At 44.6% G+C, this 22,218-nt stretch overlaps 2 protein-coding genes across 2 annotated transcripts; one reads left to right on the forward strand and one right to left on the reverse strand.

The window, feature by feature from the left end:
• Nucleotides 1-1,136: 1,136 nt before the first annotated feature.
• On the forward strand, nt 1,137-17,113 carry aldh1l2 (aldehyde dehydrogenase 1 family, member L2). Its single transcript, XM_020634825.3, has 23 exons — nt 1,137-1,385; nt 3,236-3,380; nt 7,642-7,876; nt 9,133-9,298; nt 9,504-9,605; nt 10,530-10,619; nt 11,002-11,136; nt 11,295-11,420; nt 11,518-11,609; nt 12,249-12,396; nt 12,491-12,610; nt 12,704-12,831; nt 13,033-13,183; nt 13,266-13,336; nt 13,435-13,540; nt 13,661-13,748; nt 13,917-14,010; nt 14,101-14,200; nt 15,057-15,155; nt 15,304-15,469; nt 15,585-15,690; nt 15,780-15,979; nt 16,707-17,113. The coding sequence occupies exons 1-23, from the start codon at nt 1,338-1,340 to the stop codon at nt 16,760-16,762; spliced, it is 2,772 nt and encodes a 923-aa protein (XP_020490481.2). The 5' UTR covers nt 1,137-1,337; the 3' UTR covers nt 16,763-17,113.
• A 1,094-nt stretch (nt 17,114-18,207) lies between these two features.
• nopchap1 (NOP protein chaperone 1) lies at nt 18,208-21,961 on the reverse strand. The gene is made up of 4 exons (XM_020634762.3): nt 21,810-21,961; nt 20,867-20,941; nt 20,096-20,229; nt 18,208-19,983 (listed from the first exon to the last, which is right to left on the reverse strand). Exons 1-4 carry the CDS (start codon nt 21,868-21,870, stop codon nt 19,792-19,794), a joined length of 462 nt encoding a protein of 153 aa, XP_020490418.2. The 5' UTR covers nt 21,871-21,961; the 3' UTR covers nt 18,208-19,791.
• Nucleotides 21,962-22,218: the final 257 nt, after the last annotated feature.

The following is a 22,218-nucleotide window of genomic DNA, read 5'->3' on the forward strand; positions in this document are numbered from 1 at the left end:
CCTCTCCACGATGTGCTGGTCAGACACAGGAGCACATTCAGTGCCAGACTGATCCCCCCCCCCCCCCGCCCCCCGATGCACCACAGAACACCACTGGAGGTCATTCCTGCCTGTGGCCATTAAACGTTATAACTCCTCCCTTTGAGTGACAAACACTCTGTCTGAACCTGGACTATCTCAGCCTGGAAAAAATAAAACTGAAAACTGTAACCTCCACCATAACTCATTATTTATTCAAACTGCAATATAATAATAATGAAGAAATAATTGAAGAAAACAGTGCAATAATCTTGAAAATGTGTTTATATATTCCACCTTACTCTTATTTGTGTAAATATTTATTGTACCTATTATTGAAACCTTACTTATATTCCTATTCTATTTGATTAATATTTGTATTACTATATTTCTACTGCTATGCTGTATATTTTGGAGCAACTGTAACGACCGAATTCCCCTCTGGGATTAATAAAGTATTTCTGATTCTGAATCTGATAAGTGGGTCGAAAATGTAAGAGAGAGAGAGAGTGGAGAATGACTGCCATGCAGGAATAGAGCCACAGGTCGGATTCAAACCTGGACCGCCCGCTTCGAGGACGATGGCCTCCGTACATGGGGCACGCGCACCAACCACTGTTAGACCAGTTTTTGTACTTTGTCCAGTTATTTCAAATGTTAAAAAGTGGAAAAGAAAAAACAAGTCAAACATGAAATCTTCAGGTGTGGACCAAAATATAATACTGAATACAATACGAGTGAATATTGCTTCTAAATGATACAAAATGCTTATAAAGACACTGATACTTAGTGTAGGGTCCAATCACTTTGTGCATCTATAAGAGGCTGAGGTTTGTTTTATGGGCTAAAGGATGTCTGAGGTTAATGTGATCTTAAAATTAGATTTAAAAAAAAAAAGTATTTTATCCTCAATTTTATCCAATAATTCAGACAGAGGATTATATAAATAGAAGATTCAGAAAGACAAAAGCTGCTTCCGGCGTGGCTCTGATCATTTTTTAATGAATTCCCACGCGTGCCCGCGCGGTCGAGGGGGTAGCAAGCAAAGCGTGAGCGCGCACGCACTTTAACCAAAACAGCACGTCGTGTGTCCGCTGCTGTCGAGTATAAGCTGGCTGTAGTGAGCCCTGTCCACGGCCACTCCTCTGACTCACACAGTCCCACACACTCACACACACACACACTGTCACCCACAGAGGGAAGTGTGTGTGGCCAGCAGCAGCTCGGACACAGTCTGCTTTATCCATCTGGATTCATTGTATTGTTTTTAATTCATTTTTTTTTTTTTTTTTTGTGTTAAATATCCAAACACCGCCATTATGTTGTGGACGGCGAGTCAAGTCTTCAGGAAATTCTCCACCTCGTCCGTGAGTAACGCTGCGTTTGCTGCACCAGAGAATGATCGGTGCATCTTGTATTTACGTTGCATTGTTAATTTAAAAAAAAAAAAACACACACAATATTGGAAATTGAATGCATGCCAGGTTGTCGTGACATGAAGCGGTTCGGCTCTGATTGCTGATCAGTGAATCAAGGGGTTCAGGTCCAGGTCTTTAGAGTCCGTCTTGCTGCTGGATGTTCAACAACCGGAGCAGGCAGTGATGTGTCAGTGCCAAGCTGCCACGTTTCTGTCTCGGTGTATGAACTGACTGAGTCGGCCTCTACTGTACAAGACCTGCAGGAGTTGCATCAGCCTGATCTCCCCTCGGCTTACTGTGGATTCTGCAGGGCTGCAATCAACCCCCTTGTGAAAGCACTTTGAATGGATCACCCCTGCTTATTTCCTTCATTACAGTGCGTGTTTTGCAACCGTGAAGCGCTTGACAGCAGTGTGACAGCCGGCGTGGATGCCTCATGCACTTGACAGGTCCATTCATCTGAGCAGGAGAAACCTGAGACCTCCTTGGCTCCTTCACGCACAGCTTACAGCGAGTGGGCTGGGCTGACTGTCAGCCAATAGCTCCCCTCTGAGCCGGTTTTAACCACCAAAGACAAAGATTTTATGACCTTTGGACAGGAGGCGGACCTGCGGATTTGGGGGGCCCCAAAGCAAGATGGGCGCCCCCCTCAATCCCACCCACCCATTCTTTTGTGTTTATGCTTTCTGTCTGATCTTTATTTAAATACAGATGCTCTATAAAAACCATAGGGAACACTGTAAAACAAAAAGTTTCACGTCATGGTTAGCTGATATATTGAGGCAATAGATTGTTTTTTCAACTTTTCTGTAAGTGTCGGAAGTTTTTCTTTTGGCAACGATGGCTGCTGAGGAAGGAGAAAAACGAAAGGCACATTTGGTTATTAGGAGGGGTGGGACAAAATATCAATAAAGGACTTTATTATCGTGCCGACTGGTGTAAAACCATTATCACGTCACTGGTGCAGAATAACGCTGATGCACCGTGTCACTACTTCATGACTCCTCACAGTGGTGCTTATCACATGAATCTGAGTAACAAGACGGGACTTGCCATTTTAAATCTCAGTGTTACAATGCTGGATGCCCAAAGTGGGCAACATTTCACATCATGAGGTAAAAGAATGCTGGTGCAATACCAGGATACGTCTGCAGAGGGCGCTTAACAGCTTGCAAAAGTTCCCCAAAAGGAAACCAGACGGCTTCAAGCCTCAACGTAAGCCGTTGAAACCTCTGACATGGACTCTCCTCTCCCAGCACTGGAGAGCAGCCCTCCCCTGGCAGCCCTGCAGCGTTCTGCTCCTCCCCTGGAAGGCCTCCAGAGAGCTTGCCAATCAGACGAAAGTGGGCACATGGGGAGGGTGGCCTGAAAGAGAATGCAGCTGAAACAAACAGTTTCAGGCAGAAATTATGGTTTTTACTGACGACAGTATCAGAGAAATAAGAGGGGGGGGGGCTCTGCTAATCATGCAGAGCTCCTGCGTCAATTATACCCAATTAGGCTGTCAGCCTTTCTGGAGTGTCCGTTGTGGGTTCACATTGTCTGTTGTGTAACACCTTTGTAGCTCAGAGTAACAGAGGGTCAGAAAAGAGTTCAATCTTATGGAACAAAAGCGTTATTCACACATTCAGATGTTTATCAGCCTGATTTGACGGTCAAAGAATGGGAGGTGTTGTGTGATGTATGGATTGTAAACTCACGTCAGTTTACTCTGTGACTTGGTCTCCTGATGACTTATAAAGTGTTTCATATGAATTAGCAGATTAGAACTGATTCTTCTGTGTTTGCTCTCTTCACAGCATTACTACCAGAATAAGCTGAAACTAGCCATCATTGGCCAGAGTGTGTTCGGCCAGGAGGTGTACAGCAACCTGAGGAAGCAGGGACACAAGGTGGTGGGTGTGTTCACAGTCCCCGACAAGGACGGGAAGGCCGACCCCCTAGGTGAGTCCAAAAACCCCTCCCCTCCTTAATGTCCGCTCTAACTGACAACATAAGGGTTCACAATCTCCACACAAACAGTTGAGAAGTTGGTTTGACTCTGATATTACAACACGTCTTTAAACAAACTATGTTGGTTTCTACATTTGAGTTAAAACCCTCCACCAGGCGATCTTTCTTCTAATTTTACACACTTGTATTAATGGCTGAGGGATATTCTGGTGCTTCTCACACACAAAGGCCAAAAATACACACATGCACAAACAGGAAGTGTGGACATGCATTAATGGAGAGATGTCAGAGTGAGGCTGATACACGCTGGGGTTCGGGAGGTGACCTGGCGCCTTTCCGGCTACCAGACCAATATCCACATTTGGGGCCGCGCTGGGACTTGAGCCGGCGACCCTCTGGTTCCCAACCCAAGTCCCTACAGAGACTGAGCTACTGCCGCCCCTGGCTGTCAATCTTAACATGCACCGTTTCAATCTGAAACACAAATACATGTTATTCTCTGGAGCCGGAGACATTACATAAGAGGGTTCACATATCCCCACTTTGAGAGGAATTCCACATCGATACCTTGGACAGAAAATCAAGACAAAAACTTGGATTCCTCTCCTCTACAGAACAAAGTTCCCAATGCGCAGCAGCACACGAGTCATTGAAGCCGTCTTTTTATCTGTTCTGGTTTGTGGTGATGTCGTCAAGGATCCCCTTCACACTCTCCTGGATTCCATTTATCACTCCGCCCTCAGGTCTACTACATGTGAATGTTACTCCACAGTTCATTCGGTTTATTTGAGAAGTTGGGCAGGGCACCTTTAGTTGTAAGACCTGACAGGCTTTGTTTTTTTTTTGTTTTTTTTAGAAAGTATAAACTGGCAAAATGCCGCCCTTGCATTCCTTCTTTATTAAACTAAACTCCTCATAGTCAACACTCGCTCAACACGTTACAGTAACTGGCTGGAGCTCAAATCCCTCCGGGCGAACATTTAAACAAAGTGCCGGTCGCTTTCTCTGCTGCATTCACAGTAAACACTTTCCAACAGAGGTTTCACCTTCACACTCTTGTTCCCAAGTTTCAGTTTAAAACTATGATCATGAACTTCTCTGCCTTTAAATTGTATGTTTCTAATAAGCTCCACGAGCAGAAAACGTGCTCAAACTAGGATCAATATTGGAGACAGATCTCAGTGTTTTTCATTTGGACTTCAGTTGGACCCAGTATCAACAGAAAAGCTAAGCTATGTACTGCTGCAAACAAAAACACAAGAAACCTAATTTAGCTACTTCAAAAAGTCACAACTGCTAAAATATCAACAGCAGTTAATATCACTTTTGTGTTGTTTTTTTTTAAAGGTTTTTTCTTTTGGTTGGGTGGGTTCATTTAGAGATCAGCCAGTGGATAGAGTCAGAAATCGGGGAGAGAAGGAGTGAGTAATGACATGCAGGAAGGGAGCCAAAGATCGGATTTGAACCCAGGCCGCCCTCCTGGAGGGAAACAGCCTATGTACACTGGGAGCGCGCACTAACCACTCAGCTACCGGCTCCCCAATTGTTTGTTTTATTGAATATTTTCACTTCTTGATGCCAGACAGACCTTTTTTTTGGAATGTGTGGCACAGGGCAGCGGATCAGCTGTTCGGGTTAGTGCGGTGTAATCCATATGGTGACCAGGACGCGCTTTGTTTGAACAGTCTGGAAAAACACAAGCATGCTCTGGCCATTCACTTTTGTGAAAGTTTGATTTCATTCCTCTAACACTTGATCAAAGACAGTGAGGCGTCCTCCCATGATCCTGATCCGATGTCAGTCAGATCAGGATCATCTTCGCTGTAGCTGAGGTTGATGTGTGTTCACCCTGCAGCGCTCCCTGTACAAAGAGAGGCTTTTATCCTGTGTTAGCTGCGCGATAGTGACTCCATTGTCCGCGTGGAGAGGCCCCGTGTGGCCCAGAGAAGCAGCTCGGAGGTGAAAAAATCTACAATCGGGCTGCGCGATCTGTGGTATGATGCAATCTTTCCAGGAAACATCATCATCATCATCAGCTGTCGGCTGCACTCTTCACCACTGCCTGTCAGTCTCGTCGCCTTTGCAGCTAAAACTCAATTTCTATCAGTCTCATAACTCCTCCCAGTCATTTATGTGAATATATTCCTGCTGTGTCTGAGCATTTATGATTTTAAAAACAAAAATAACAGGTGTAGGGATGAAATAACGGACACACACTGTGAAATACAATGCAAGTAGTAGGATTCCATTTAGTCAGTTTATTACGATACTGTAGGAAAGGCACTAAATTAGGAAGTCTTATGATTAGGAAAACTGCATACAGTATAAACAACTCGACACTGACTGCATAAATGTGAGTTTTATTTAACGCAATCAGAAAAGTAGGGATCCGAATCTGGATTTCTCCCACTCCCTAAAACATCATCTCTCAACTTCTCTTTGTGTAAACTTGTGCAAGACATTTGCATTCGCTGATTTAGAGAAAAAAAGGAATCTCTCATGAGGAATGAAAAAACAAAGGTACATGTTTGAAAAAACGTTTAAAAAAAACTTTCATTAATTTGGCTTTTTCATCATAGAAAGGTAAAGAACAGGGTAAGTCATCAAAAAGCTGGTTAGCCACCCTCACATAGCGTCACAAACAGCCTTCCTCAGGGTCTATCCGCCACTTAAATACACTCCAGATAATGAGGAGCACCTGAGCAGGAAGTGATTGAACCCACAGGTGTGGCTGTGATAATCACCAATTAACCCCCCAAACACATGCAAACACAGGAAACAAAGGGAACTAAATATGTAGACAAATGTACACATAAAGATACTCTACTACACAAGGAAACAACGATGTACAAATTGATATGCAAACCGACCACAAAAGCTTAGCATGCATTAAAAACTGAAACAGCTCAGACGGCTGGTCAGGACTGAGAATCATCAGAGAAACTCCTCCATGCAAATGTTCATCTCTTGCATTTAGCTATCTTGGAGCATCCTTGTGCGTAACCATGCAGGGAGATTTTAAAAAAAAGGTAGTTTCTGATAAATGCATTTCAGATTCTGACATTCACATGAAGGAGATGAATACGGTTGGATTCCTTTACGAGCAGGTTTCTTTACAAGTTTATTTTCCATCCATCCGTCCATTTTCTTCCGCTTGTCCGAGGTTGGGCCACGGCGGCCGCAGGTAAAGTGAGTCCACCCAGACGTCCCTCTCAGCTCCTCCTGGGGGATCCCGAGGCGTTCTTAGGCTAGACGAGTTATATAATCCCTCCAGTGAACTCTGGGTCTACCTCGGGGTCTCCTCCCTGTTGGTCGTGCCCGAACAACCTCCAAAGGGAGGCGTCCAAATCCAATGTGTCGAGCTGGGACGGACAGTTTCCTGCAGCTTCAGTAAACCATACCCCGACTCTGGGAATGTCACCAACTGGTTGTAGGGCCAAGCAGGTTTGATCGGCCCAGATTCACACCCCTCACCCACTACATCAAACAACCACCTGTAAACCCTGACACCTCCTCACCTCTCCCCTTTGACCCCTAACCTGTCCCCCACTCAGGACCCGGGAAGAAGGTCAGCTAGTTCAGAGACTTTCTCTGGCATTTGGTCTCTCCTGTTCATGAACGCTGAGCGATCTCTCCTGTCTCATGTCGCCCTACTGTTGCTGCTGTCGCGTTTAAAGTCAAACCTATTCAGTCAGATTTCTTTAACGCACAAACACATCGCTGGTTGGGGCCACCAACTCGATTGAAGACAATGAACAGATCTGATGCAGAAGTCTATTTAAAAGTAAATCATAATTGACTGAGTTCTTCTTCCACCTCACCCTCGGTTTGCTGGTTTTGACATCCCCCCCGATGCCCAGGCTGTAAATCCTTGATCCTCAAGTCTTTCTTGGATTGTCTTCTCGTTAAATGTGGATTGCTTCCCACCTTTTGGCCATGAACCAGTGATCTTACAAACTGTTTTTACAATAGTACTTAATGAGAGAAAACCCGCCCTATAATCCATCTCAGAGTGTCCAATCAGAGCGTAGTAAACGCTAGTGTTAGTACTCCAAATTGGTCTTGGTCTCAAGACCAGTAGCAGTAATTTAAAAGATCTCACATCAGTCACTTTCCAGCCAGTTTCCACCAAGTGGTCCGGTTTGTTTGGTACGGTCCTGAGCGGTAAACCCCTGAAATGACTCTCTCCAAATCCACGGGATCTTTTGGTGTTTGTCCTGTGAACTGATTCAGTAAACTCTCCCCCTTTCAGCCGTGGCTGCAGAGAAAGATGGGACGCCCGTGTTTAAGTTCCCTCGGTGGAGGGTGAAGGGGAAGCCCATTCCGGAGGTGGTGGACGCCTACAAGGCGGTGGGCGCCGAGCTCAACGTCATGCCCTTCTGCTCCCAGTTCATCCCCATGAACATCATCGACAACCCAACACACGGCTCCATCATCTACCACCCCTCCATCCTGCCCCTGCACCGAGGAGCCTCGGCCATCAACTGGTGAGGAATGGATTTGTTTGATCACTTGTTGGTTTGTGATTGATGGTCTTAACTGCACATGCTAGCTAGACACAGCTGCTGTTGTCTATGAGTGAATGCGTTCATTCAGAAATGCTACACTGACTGGCTTCCTCACTAGACGTTTATTCCTGCGGTTAAAGGTCTGTAGTTCACACAGGCCAGAGTCAGACTCGGGTTCAGGTCAGAGAGGTGGAGGTAGAGGGGCTTTGCTGCTATTTGTCCGTCTAGCAGGAAGATTAAACCAGTTCAGTTTAAGCCCAACCCCCCTGGCGAGCTGGTTTCTCTTATCTCTCCTTTTGCTGGCTAGTATGTGCTCCGCCCTTACTATCTCTCTGCTCTGTTATCACTGTGTGTAAATGAATAGCTTCTGTTTCTTTACAACTGTTTACAACAAAGAACACGACATATATTTCACATCTTCTTCACAAATGTTCAGATTTGAGACCCTGATAGTTTTAAAACTCTTTCCAGTTTACTCCCGAGAGGAAACTGAATGTTTGGCAGAGGTGAAATTACGACCACATGTTAAAACAAGTTGTTTGAGTGAGAAGGATTAGTTTGACTGTGTCTGTCTATTTAGTACAAATATAGTTTATATGCTTAAAGATCTCATGTTCACCTTTCATGTTGTCAGTCTGTGAAACCTGTGGAGCAGCTCTGCATGATTTACAGCTCAAAAACCTCCGCCTTTATCTTTTATACCGCCGTCAGTAAAACCGTAATTTCAGCCTTTGCCTGAAACTGTTTCAGGCAATCATTTCAGATGCTGTCTTTACCTCATGATCTGAGACTTTGCCCACGTTTAGTTTTGGCATCCAGCTTTGTAACACTATTTTTAAAATGGGGATCAGCAGAAGAGGTCGACTTTATTTGTAGGCTTTATAAATTGGTTTATAGGAAACTGAAGCTCTGGTCCACTGTTTTAAGCAAATCGTCACTTTGCACAACTCGACAGAGAGTAAAAATGTGTCATTATCACCTCAATGTTTTTTTTAAATAATTGAACATACGAGATCTGTTAAATGAGGGTTTGCGGGGCCTGACGTCTGACAGCTTGTCTGCTTCAGTCTCATTCTCTCCGAGAGCATTCACCTTTTATCATGTCTTTATCTCCTCTGCTCCACTAACTCAGCTTTATGGTCCACTTCAAATCCTCTACCCGCTCTGTAAATACCGGTCATGGCACCTCTCCAAGCGTTTATTTTCTTTTTTTCTGTTCGTGTGTTTGTCTCCAGGACTCTGATCCAGGGAGATAAGAGAGCCGGCTTCACCGTGTTCTGGGCCGATGATGGACTGGACACCGGGCCGATCCTGCTGCAGAGGGAGTGTGCTGTGGAGCCCAACGACACCGTGGACTCGCTTTACAACCGCTTCCTCTTCCCAGAGGGCATCAAGGCCATGGTAACCCACCTGGAGTTATTTATGTCTCTTGTTACTTCCTCCTCGTCACACGAATATATGTAAACAAAACCATTTCCTCATCGCCTAGACTCCTGGACTCATCTTCATACTGTTTCCTTCTTACTCCCACTTTTAATAATCTAACTTGAATAACTTGATCATCACCCACGCTCAGACTGATTTGTCTTATTGTTTCCTGGTACAGGTGGAGTCTGTGCAGCTCATCGCTGATGGAAAGGCCCCAAAAGTTCCCCAGACAGAAGAGGGAGCGAGCTATGAAGGCATTCAGAAGAAATCTAATGCCAAGGTGAGACTCCTTACACCACTAATTACTCAAGTAATTTAACGTCTGCTTTCCTTTTCTACCATCTATGCACTGGCTCCCTTTTCAGTATCAAATTTCTCAAAAGGTTAAGGGGGGCAGACGGCCTAGCGGTTCGAGTCCATGTCAGGAGGCTTCAGTCCTCCAAACGATAGCGGCTCAAGTTGGAGTCCGACCTCCGCTCTTTCTCTCTCTCGCCAAATCTCACCGGTTAAATTGACAGACATTAGAGGCTGCAGGTGGTATCAGCCGTGCTTCATTCTCCACTGTACGCTGAGCTGTGATTGGACACTGTGTGTTGGAAGTGTAACGTAGCTCTAACTCTCTGATAAGTTATCGAAACCAGCTGAAATCTTTGAACAATGGTCGTCCCATTTTTTTTTTTCCAGGATTTGGATGAGATGCTTCACCACGGAGTAAATGTGATTCCTAGTGTAAACACTGAGCAGAGCAGATGCTGTGTGTGTTGACTCCAAAACACTGGTATGATTCATTATTTACTCCACATGGACGCTGAAAGCCTCCTTGTGCAGAAATACTTACACTTAAATAAAATAACACCTTCTTTCAGTGACCAGCGTGGAAATTTACAGTTGGTCCAGAGTGTGTCAGATTGTGTGTCCGTCCGGCTGCTGTTTGTCCCACACTTGGAGAGAGAGAAAGAGAGACAGAGGTGGGGGCTGATCTTAGCTGCCCTCTGATTGGCCACTCGGAGCCACGTTGCTGGCAAAATGTCTCAAGATGCTATTCTTAGCCGGCTGGGGGTTATTTTCCAGCATCGTTTTCACACATGTCGCTGAGTGAGCCGCAGCCAGCTGTTGGGCTTCCCTCTCATTCTCAGAAAGTGGCTCTGAAAATGAATGTGAGCCGTCAGCATGTTTGACTCTGGCGTCTCTCTCTGTCCCGCAGGTCAGCCTGGCCCAGCCAGCTCACGCCATCCACAACTGGATCCGCGGCCATGATAAAGTCCCCGGAGCCTGGACTCTCATTGACGGTCAGGTGTGTTTCCTGGAACACATGAACACACACACACACACAAACACAAACACACACGAGCACACACACACACACACACACACACACACAAACACACACGAGCACACACACACACACACACACAATGTTAAGTAAAATCTCACACCTGGATTTAAGGTACTAAAACATGGTGCAAGGTCCCAGAAAAGTCTTTGAAATGTGACTTTTTTCTTTGTGTCGTTTTGCGACTTCTAAATCTTTAAAATGTTTGAAACTCTTTGTGCTAAGCTAACTGGGGAACATCTCATGTCCAGCCTCCTGATTCTGTAACCAATCGGTTAAAATAAACGATTTTAAATACGTCTGTTTTGTTGTTGTTTTTTTTTCCCTCTGTGTCTCTCGACAGTCTGTGACTCTGTACGGCTCGTCCATGTTGGGGGGGTCGGTACCAGCCGGTCAGCCCCTGGAGATTGAGGGCGCGTCCCAGCCCGGCGTGGTCACCAAGAACGGACTGGTCCTGTACGGGACTGATGGGAAAGCTGTGAGTGTCTGTGTTCTACTGCTAAACACATGCACTCAATGCAGTGTGCGTCTGTTGGCTGCACTCCACAAGGCGGTTACATGTCTGCTGGGTTTATGCAAACACAGCTGGCGATAAGTCAGCGTCGTGTGTTGGTGACTTTGTGTTTCCGTCCACAGCTGCTGGTGAAGAACCTGCAGTTTGATGACGGGAAGATGATCCCCGCCTCTAAATACTTCTGTTCAGGAGAAAGCTCGAGCGTCGAGCTGACCGGTGACGAGAAGAAGATGGCAGAGGAGATCAGGGCAAGTCCACTCTCATGTCACTTTTTTTAAAGGTAGTATTTGGCTCTCAGGTTAAGCCTCTCTGTGAAAGGCTTACCTGTCCGTGTCTTTATAACAGAACATCTGGAAGGCCATCCTCAGCAACGTCCCGGCCATCGAGGACGCAACGGACTTCTTCAAGTCTGGAGCCGCCTCCATGGACGTGGTCAGGTGAGGGTGGAGCGTGATGCAGCATTTGATCACCTGACTTTCTAGAACGCGTACAAGCAAGTCACAATTTTAATTTAAAGCAGGGGTTGGTAATTTTTCGAAAAAACTAGCATGATTTTGAAAGTAGCATTCCCTCAGTGCTCCGTCTGCACCCACCCCCCCCCCCCCCCCCCCTCTGTGCTCCCTCAAAAGCCACGCCCCCTCACTTACATGCACGAGCGCCGTTTGTCCAGAAGCAGACCTCAGCTCATCGCTTTGAGTGGGGGTAGAGAACGAGCAGGGAGACAGGGAGGCGTGGGGAGCTCCTTACTGTATTTCAAAATAAAAGCACGGTTGAATTCAGACAGTACAGACAGTACAAAAAATGTAAAATAAAAGCCTAACCATTTTTATTTTTAAAAACAAAATATTTCAATTTTATTACACGATTTAAGTGTAAGAATTTAGCAATTAATCGCAATTAAAAATGTGAATCATTTGACAGCTGTAATTATCTATCTATACCCTCAGAACAGCTGTTGTGAATTCCAATAACAAAAACGTGTAATAACAATGAATCATGATATTAAAATATTCTAAGCTGAACAAACTAAAACGTGTCCTAAATATTTGACTTATTTTTAACCCTCTTATGCCCAGGCTGGTGGAGGAGGTGAAGCAGAAGTGTGCGGGCGTGCAGCTGCAGACGGAGGACGTGTACATGGCCACCACCTTCCAGGACTTCATCCAGATGTTCGTCCGCAGGCTGAGAGGAGAGGACCAGGAGGAGGAGCTGGTCATCGACTACGTGAGAGAGCTGGTTTCCTTTAAAAAATGGCCGACCAATTATCCGTGGACTTTCAAATCAGGGGGTTGATGGTTAATTCGCTTTTTGTTCACAGGCAACCAAAGACGTGAACAACATGACCCTGAAGATGCCGTATCAGTGCTTCATCAACGGCAAGTTTGAGGATGCGGAAGACGAAAAGGTCTACAACACCATCAACCCTACCGATGGATCTGTGAGTCACCTGTAACCACGGCGACACGTCGATCCAAAGAAAGAACGTTTCTTCTGTTGTCCTTGCAATAATTATTGGCGCGTGTTCCACCAGGTGATCTGTAAGGTGTCGTACGCGTCGGTGGGAGATGTGGACCGGGCCGTGGCAGCGGCCAAAGACGCTTTTGAAAACGGACCGTGGGGCCGGATGAACCCCAGAGACAGAGGAAGTCTGCTGTACAAGTGAGTGGCTCCACCTAGAGGAAAACATTCGTATTACAAGTCCTGATTTATCATGGCAAGAAACAAACTTCCTTTTTTTTTAATGCATACGTCTGTTAAAAAAACACAACCAGTCCGCCCTTTTTCCTTTCATGGAAACAATGAACCATCACTGAATGTTAAGTCACTCCCCCTCCGTTTCCTCCGTCCTCCGTCCTCCAGGCTCGCAGACCTGATGGAGGAGCACCAGGAGGAGCTGGCCACCATCGAGTCCATCGACTCTGGAGCTGTGTACACGCTGGCTCTCAAGACACATGTAGGCATGTCCATCCAGACATTCAGATACTTTGCCGGCTGGTGTGACAAGATCCAGGTAGGTTTAAAAGTCATGCAAACAAACTTCAGGTGTTAAAGGACTAAGTGGGATATCTGAGACACGTGTTTGTTTGATGCAGGGCAAGACGATCCCCATCAACCAAGCCAGGCCCAATCGCAATCTGACCTTCACCAAGAGAGAACCTCTGGGGTAAAAAAAAAATAATCTGGATTTAATAAATCCTCCACATCTCATTGCAGGTGTGTTTACTAAATGCTCTTTGTTTTTTGTTTTTTTTACCATGACAGTGTGTGTGCCATCGTCATCCCCTGGAACTACCCTCTCATGATGTTGGCGTGGAAAAGTGCTGCCTGTCTGGCGGCTGGAAACACACTCGTTCTTAAACCTGCACAGGTCAGCACAACGTAAACACACACACACACACACACACACACACACACACACACACACACACACACACGTCACGACTCATGAGTTTGTGTTTCACATGTACATCGTTTACAATATCTACAGGTCACTCCGCTGACGGCGCTGAAGTTTGCAGAGCTGTCAGTAAAAGCTGGAATCCCAAAAGGAGTCATCAACATTTTGCCAGGCTCAGGTATGAACCGACTTATAACTTTAACTCGGTCTAAAAATATAACGTTCCTTCTTTTGAGAAAGGATTGAGGTCATCACGGGGATGAAAAGACGTCTGTGTCACTGTGTACTCTTCCTGTGACACATCATGTTTCACCTCATTACATGGAGTTTCTGTTTCCGTGCTCAGGCGGGATGGTGGGACAGCGTTTATCCGACCACCCAGACATCCGCAAGCTGGGCTTCACGGGCTCCACACCCATCGGCAAACAGATCATGAAGAGGTACCGCCTCACAGACTCCTGACCCGTTTCTTGGTTGATTTCAGTGATGGGAAGAAAAAATCACACTTTTCTGTGATTTTTGTGTTGCAGCTGTGCGGTCAGTAACCTGAAGAAGGTTTCTCTGGAGCTGGGGGGGAAGTCGCCCCTCATCATCTTCGGTGACTGTGATATGGACAAGGCTGTTCGCATGGTGAGAGAGAGAACTGTTACTGAATAACAGTTAGTTAGGTTCAAAAGCAACTACTCAGTTAATACATAGACACATCTTTTGTGTTTCCAGCCTCTTAAATGTGTGCACTAAGTAGGTTTCCATTTCATTTGATTCATATTTCATGCTAAGGATGAGGACTGTATCTAAAACAAAACTATTGATTTTAACCTTTCAATTCTGGGAAATTTAAGGTACCGTGAAACTTCAATTAAAAGCCCAGACTTTTATTTACTTTACCTCATACTAGCATCATTATGTCTTTCCTGGACAGAAGTTTAGGGTTTTTTTTGTGTCCTGCTACTTTTTTCCATATTTGTATTCTGCAAACTAAATGTACAGAGGCCTTTGATTGAGAGCTGCCTTCATTTCTCATAACATGCAGCTACAACAGGCTACTAAAAGTCACTGGGCCTTGAATTGGGATGGGCTCTTATTTCATTTTTACAGACTAATTGGTTAATTGTTAAAGTCTAAACCTTAATGAACTTCAGGGCTGCGGAGGCTTACTCCTTGAGGGTGGGCAGACTGGGTTCAGGTCCGTCCTGTGGCTCCTTTCCAAGGTGTCGTTCCCCCACTCTCTCTCTCTCCCGGGTTTCTGACTCTATCCACTGTCTTGTCTCTAGAATAAAGGCGTAAAAAAATCCCCAAAAATAGATCTTTAAATAAGCTGCAGACACACTTTGAAGGCAGAAACACGTCGTTCTACTTAAGTTGTTCTTTAAACTACGAGATGTTGCTGGAGCTTCATGACAGTTCCAGCAACAGTGGCAGGAATACAACTAAATGTACCAGAGGACATACTGTTCATGGTGTTTGTGTGTTCACTCCTCTGCAGGGCATGAGCTCGGTGTATTTCAACAAAGGAGAGAACTGCATCGCTGCAGGTCGTCTGTTTGTGGAGGAGTGCATCCACGACGAGTTCATCAGTCGAGTGGTGAGTGAGAGGAAACGATGACACCGACTTCTAACGACTCTGGAATCAAAGTGTGGATCCTAAAGGAGCCTTTCTACACTTCTCATGACGCAGCTTGAGAAAGTGAGTTTGAAACACAGCGTCATTCACTCTTCTCTTCTCCTCTTAGGTGGAGGAGATCAAGAAGATGAAGATCGGAGACCCGCTGGATCGCTCCACAGACCACGGCCCACAGAACCACAAAGCCCACCTGGACAAGCTGCTGGAGTACTGCGAGGTGGGACTGAAAGAGGGCGCCACGCTGGTGTGCGGAGGCAGACAGGTGGACAGGCCAGGTAAACCCCCCCCCAAAAAAAAACCCGGTCTCCTGAGGAGAATGTCTGTAACTAATGACACTCATCAGTCGGCTCTTTTTTTACATTAACAGTCAACATGGTTATTTCCCTTCAGGATTTTTCATGGAGCCGACTGTGTTCACTGGCGTGGAGGACCACATGTTCATCGCCAAAGAGGAGTCCTTCGGCCCCGTCATGGTGGTGTCCAAATTCAAAGACGGGTGAGCCATCGAGGAATTCATTTGCGGTTCAATTTGAGTCGCTGACCTTACATAACCTCTCTGAACCTCTCCATGCTTCAATCCTGCAGGGATGTGGACGGCGTGCTGCACAGAGCTAACGACACAGAGTACGGCCTGGCCTCGGGCGTGTTCACCCGCGACATCAACAAGGCCATGTACGTGAGCGAGCGGCTGGACGCGGGTACGGTATTCGTAAACACTTACAACAAGACCGACGTGGCTTCACCGTTTGGCGGCTTCAAGCAGTCCGGCTTCGGCAAAGACCTCGGTGAGTAGAGACGCATGATACGTATTTTTCAACCTGAGCTACGTTTTCACAAACTAAAGGTCAGGGGCGTGTCCAGACTTTTCGACTAGGACGGTGCATCTGGGGTGCTGACTTCTATTTGAGGGTGTTAAAGGCAGACGAGTGTTTTATTATGAAGTCAATTAAAATGTTTTAAAGAGGACATATCATCCCCCTTCTCCAGCTTTTCAAACAGTCCCCCTGTGGTCTAAATGAAACATCTGTGCTGTGCTTTGGTCAAAATATAACATGAATCAAGCACCAGAGGAGGTTTGTGACCCTGTATAAACCAGCTCTCTCAGAACGCTCCGTTTTGGTGTGTGTGTCTCTTTAAATGCAATGAGCCCCCCCTGAGTTTTCCAGGTAGACATCACTCCTCTGTAGCAAGAATAAAAATGGAAGACCTGCACAAAAGTTTTGTTCTAGGCTGGGGGTGGAGTCCATGGGTGGAGATACCAGGGGAGGGGAGGGGATTTTTTTTTACTAGAATCCCACTGTGACATCACAACCTGAGCAAATTTGAAACGGAGCATTTTTCTCTGTGTTGTAAGACTTATGCAGACCACAAACAAAGGACTGGATGGGTTTATTTCACATTTTGTGGGTCAGGAGACACTCAGGTTACCCAAATATATGTTCAAAAACACTGTACAAGTGGATTCTTCATAATATGTCCCCTTTAATGTTTTTTTTCCTGTCGTGTCTGCAGGAGAAGATGCTCTCAGTGAATACCTCAAGACCAAAGCAGTGACTGTGGAGTACTGAGACTCTCCTGACGAACTCTGACCCACATCCGTCTGCTTCAGTCAGACATCCAGCTACATTCTGCAGGACAGTGTGTGTGTGCATGTTTGAGAGTATGTGTTAGTGTGTAAGCGAGTGTGTGTGTTGTGTGAATGAGAGGAGAGCTTAGTTGTTCATCTCAGTTTGGACAACGTGCCCGTCTTTTCTTGGCTTTCTTCATGGGGAAAAAAAACAACCTGACATCATGAACATGAGACACCTGCTTTTTACCCGCCTGTGTTTCTACACATCAAAACTCGGAGTTGGAGCCGAGCTGGGTCCGACTGTATTTTTAAATAAACGTGTGTTTTATGTTAAAACACACTCACTGTTGTCAACCTGGAACCTTTTTTTTGTACGTTTCTTCAACTGTCAAAGCTACATTGTGCCATGAGGTCAAGAGCTGCAATTAGTGAATTCTTTCATTTTGAAAACGAGGCTCTAATTTCCACATTTGTGGGTTTAGATTACCGAACAGACACAAAAAGGTTTTGGAGGTGCGTCTGTAGATTGCATGCATCAGCAGCTGCAAAACAAGCTGTAATGGATGAGACAGATTCTTGAGGCACTATTCCCCATAAAAGCACACCCTCTGAAGAGCTTGTTTTTAATAACAGGGTCATATATTTAGTGTCTGATATTACAGTAATACTCCCTGCAGAGACAGACATTTTTAATCGAGGTATAATCTTGTTTCCCCAATCAGAAACCGTTAGATTGCATTCTTCAAAGCCACCATTGACAAACACAGAAATTTAAACCTGCAGAACAATCGATTGCTGCCTGAACTTTTTGTTTATTTGTGTAACTTTGATATTTAAAGGTCACATATACTCCTCTTCAACAAGTTTAAATAAGTCTCAGAGCTCCTCAAAACATGTCTGTGAAGCGTCTTGTTCTAAATCCACTCTGATCCTGTATTTGATCATGTCTATAAACCCCTCTATTTCAGCCCTGCTCAGAACAGGCTGTTTCTGTGTCTGTACCTTTAAATATGTAAATGAGCTGTGCCTGACCACGCCCCCTCTCTGGAAGGGCTTGGGAGTCTCTGTGCTTTCTCGCTCCATGTTCTATTGTTTACGGTGAGAAGGCAGACCCTTTGTGATGTCATGAAGGGAAAATCTCTAAACGGCCTGTTTGAGCACACATTTTCTAAAAGACAGAGGATGGACTTTTCTCGTCATTGGAGGGTTTGTTGACAGACTAGAGACACATTAGTGTTAGAGGAACATGGTGAAGTGGATTTTGCAGAATATGTGACCTTTAAAACTCAAATGAAGAATTAACTAAAGTGTGCACCTCCAGAAATATACGCAATGAACGTGACTTTAAACTGTTTTTTTTTTAAATTTACTTTATTGTCATTTAAAAAGAACCAGGTCAAAATGAAACTGCTCCTCAGTTATACTCGTATTTCACTCTGGACGTGGAACAAACATATTTATATTTATTGTATGATTACCTTCAACATAATATTCATAGATAAGAAGCTCACAAAAAATTAAAGGAGTACAACAAAAAGGCCAATATAAACCGACTGACGGAAGATTTTAGTTTCTAGAAAAAAAATAATGATCTTGGTCCTGGAGGGAAATCGTTTAATCTGTTAAATATATGTTGCATCTTAAATTGCACAATCCGTCAACGTTCTGCATCAACAATAATAACGAGTACAGATCAGGTCACGTGGCAGACAAGGCGCAGCCACAAGCAGAGTGCTCCAGACTCAGAGCCGGTCTCGACTTGACTCAGCTCGACGCTGTAATGGATGAAAACCCTTCAGAGACAGACCTATTTGTTAAAGAGACAGATGCTTTTTTTCCCCCAAACTTAAAATATACATCACTCTCTTAAAAGCCACTAGACTCCATTGATAAAAACAGTCAATTTATCTTGAAGAAAAGAACATGTGCTTTCTGACCATTTGGGAAAACACCGAAGTTACACAAAGTCCCAAAAAAATCTCATTGTTCAAGGCCAAGATCCACCAGCAGCTCTCGTGATCTGCGACGTAAAGATGATGTTTTGGTCAGTGGAGTCTGGCGGCTTTAAGGAGAGCTGCATAAAAAACCCTGTGAGTCTGTAACATGCAAGTCCTTCTCTGTCGGGATCCTTTCTGTAATATCATCAGACACTCAGTGTAACATCTGATCCTGTCAGCGACCATATGTTCCATTTGATCTCAGAAATCGGAAATTCAGAGTTGCTCAAATCCAACATGGCTGCTACGCGCATCAGCAGTAAAGTTTAATCTGTAACCATTGTGTTTACTAGCAACTTAGTCCTGTTTAATTAAATCAGCAAAGGTAATCCTGGAGGCCTCCATGTTGCTTGATCGACTGGAACGTCGTTACCGCGGGTGTGACATCACTCCTAGCTCTGAGATCTGATTTCCGAGGTGGATGGAACGCACCAAAAGTATGAACTGTTTTGAGGACCGACGTCCATTGTGCGCAGTGTGACCTGATGAGTGTGTTGCAGCCGTTTCCAGCCTGTTGTTTCAACGCTGCTGATTGAAGCGATAACAAAAGGCGTTTTTGTCCCTCGTGGTCATTTAAGGGTCCAAGTTTAGAAATACCAGAAACTTCAGGGTTTAAATGAAGCAGTGTCTCTACAGGGGATTTATTTTTATTTCCACACAACATAACACTCTGCTTCTCTGGTGACCTGTGTTTCACCAGAAAATAAAAAAATCTACTGAGCCGTATGAGAGAAGAAGAAGCTTTTTCGTCTTAAGCTGATGGAAACACGGCGTGTTTATGTGACGAGAAGCTCCCATCAGCTGATGATCATTGAAGCATCTGTTGTGGATCCAAAAGGCACTTCTGCGACTTTGACCGTTAAAACGTTCAGTAATAATAGTCACTGTTGTTCCCATGGCGATGAGAAGGATCTGTTTGTCTCCACACAGCAGCGTTATGTTCCCAGTGTCTGTGAGAAAGTTTAATCCACGTCCCTTCAGTCGGCAGAGAAACTCGATACGCAGCAAAAAGTCTGTGCGGGCGACGTTTCTACTTTCCCTTCGAGTCGACGACCTGGATGTTGGCTTTCTTCTTCTTGCCTTTGTCTCCGGGGAATTTAAAGTTCGGCTCCGCGATCGCGATCTCCTCGTCCGAGTCCTCGTCAGAGTCAGAGTCTGAAGTCTCCTCTCCGTCTTCTTCAGAGTCGCCCTCCGAGCCGCTGAGCTCCACCAGCGCTACGTCCTGTGAGAAATCAAACACAACACGCATCACGTCATGCACCAGATCGAAACATTTACGCCGTGCTTTTCTTATCATTTGAAATGTAAATTTGGGAGTTTGTATGGACACTCACCATCTCTATGACCCGCTCCGCCTCCTCCACGCTCTCAATGTCAAAGCACCCAGCAGGAGCGTCCTCCATCTGCTGCTTCAGCTTCTCGTTGGCCTCGGCCATCTGAGGCAGGAAGCTCTGCAGCCGCTCCAACACTGACGCACATAAAAAGACATCGTCACATCTCTGGCTCGGGCGAGGTTTGTGCTCAGTTGATCTTTAACGATTGTGTGATGGATCCTATTGATGTGTCGTGCACACTAAGTGCCAAACCCTCATAAGACACCACAGATTCAGTTGAAGTGGTCCAACAGCTGATAACATTACACAGCTGCATGCTCTGCTCACAACTCACGTCTCAAAGTTGTGTACTGGGTCTTTTCTCCCAGCGTGCCTTGCAGATAAAACTTAGTACCACAAAACAAAAGAGTCCTCTTCTAAATCACAACTCAAGTTTCAATGATTATCTAAGCAGAAGAAGTCTACATCCCTCATGTCGCCACAGATGAGACAGCGAAACAGAAAAAAGAATCTCGTTTCAAGTTGACCTAACTCACACAACACACACGGCCTTGGTCTGGAGCGGCGTTAAGCGTAAAGCGTAAACACTTGAATAGCAGTGTAGGGACTGTGATCCAGAGCCGTTCTCTGAGTGAGATCATTGAACAAACAGCTCAGTGATGACTTCAACATCTTGGTTTTTTTTAAAACCGATGATTGGTTTGTGTGCACATAGATCACACAGTATGCACTTTCAGCAGGATGCGATGCAGGGAGCATGTTTAGCCTCACCGCTGCTCCGAGGGACTCTCTCCGTCTGCAGCGACCTGTCCGCCTTCGGCTTGAGGAGAAGCTTCTCATTGAAACCTAACAAACAAACAAAACAAACCTTCGTTAAATGCTGCATAAAAACACCCAAATGTTTTTTTGAAGTGACACTTCCAACAGAGCATAAACAGCCTCTGATATAAACTGTGACATGTAAGACTACTCTTACATATTTAATTGTGTACTAACCAATAAGAGACAGAGTAGGAAGGGTTATTCCTTTACCATCCAAGGGGAAACAATTCCAGCATACTACTAAATATCTAGTCAATTAGTCATTACATATACCTTGTAATATTCTATTACTGTATTTCTTTATTTAACTGATGTACATAGGTTTGATTTTTAACTTCTATTTTTAATAATTATATTCCTGTTTTCTTGAGCTGCTGTAATGCAAAAATTTCCCCCATGGGGGATCAATAGAGTTTATCTTTATCTTTATCTTAATGTGAATGGGAGGAGATTTAGAAGTGGGTATACCTCGCACTACATGACTGCTTATGTTTGATTGTAAAGTTTAATGAATAGATTCATGTAAACTGTTTTTTAATGCCCCCTTCTCCTCTTCTAAATGTAATTGTTTGTATAGTGCTTACTTATGTTTTCAAATGTACATTTTATATATTGTTTGTTAGGATATGAACCAGCTGATGGAGATCCTAAAAACTAAACTAAGCTTTGACACTTTCACTGGAGATAATGTGAGAGGACTTTCACACTGGAGGGCTTAAACTAGATCTAACAGTAACTAGAACCATTATTCCATTTTTAAAAAAGACCTAGATGAGCTCTCTCTTTTTAAGATCTCCATAGTTAGCAAAGTTTAAGCACACACATCATTAAACGGTGTTATTCTGCATTATTTCAACACGTTAAGCGATAAGATATGAAACATAATTTAAACCTTCTCCGTTTCCACATGTCAGCAAAGCTTTTGAACTCGTTTTCTTCGTATTTATTTCCATCTTAGACGCCGCACGGTTCTGTTTTCGTCGACATGTGAGTTACGAGTGAGACCAACATCCGGGTGAGAGGCCACAAACTAAATGTTTATTTTATACAGCGCCCTCTACTGGGCGGGAAGATTAATTTCAGAACTGTGAAATTAGATGAAAAATGTACAACGACTGTATTTATTTAAATAACACGGACGCTAATGATATGATACAACTTCAGAATAATTTGATAGTAATAATAATAATAATAATATACCTTTATTCGGCTGATATCAACAGAAAATGTAAAATCATCGGTCAACTCTACGGCTGCGCAGTGTAGTCAAAATGCATACATGCATTCAGGTACTCCTCTTA

This window comes from Labrus bergylta, chromosome 23 (assembly GCF_963930695.1).
Source record: "Labrus bergylta chromosome 23, fLabBer1.1, whole genome shotgun sequence".
In the NCBI taxonomy this organism is placed as follows: domain Eukaryota; kingdom Metazoa; phylum Chordata; class Actinopteri; order Labriformes; family Labridae; genus Labrus; species Labrus bergylta.

What these genes read in the sequence shown, in the direction of transcription:
- nopchap1 (XM_020634762.3), bottom strand. Translation starts at nt 21,870, where the DNA reads ATGGAAATAAATACGAAGAAAACGAGTTCAAAAGCTTTGCTGACATGT. An exon ending in GACATGTGGAAACGGAGAAG is followed by an intron (nt 20,942 to 21,809) that starts GTTTAAATTATG and finishes TTTGTTTGTTAG; the next exon opens with GTTTCAATGAGAAGCTTCTC. An exon ending in CGGAGCGGGTCATAGAGATG is followed by an intron (nt 19,984 to 20,095) that starts GTGAGTGTCCAT and finishes GATTTCTCACAG; the next exon opens with GACGTAGCGCTGGTGGAGCT.
- aldh1l2 (XM_020634825.3), top strand. Translation starts at nt 1,338, where the DNA reads ATGTTGTGGACGGCGAGTCAAGTCTTCAGGAAATTCTCCACCTCGTCC. An exon ending in AGAAGAAATCTAATGCCAAG is followed by an intron (nt 9,606 to 10,529) that starts GTGAGACTCCTT and finishes TCTGTCCCGCAG; the next exon opens with GTCAGCCTGGCCCAGCCAGC. An exon ending in AGGAGCTGGTCATCGACTAC is followed by an intron (nt 12,397 to 12,490) that starts GTGAGAGAGCTG and finishes TTTTGTTCACAG; the next exon opens with GCAACCAAAGACGTGAACAA.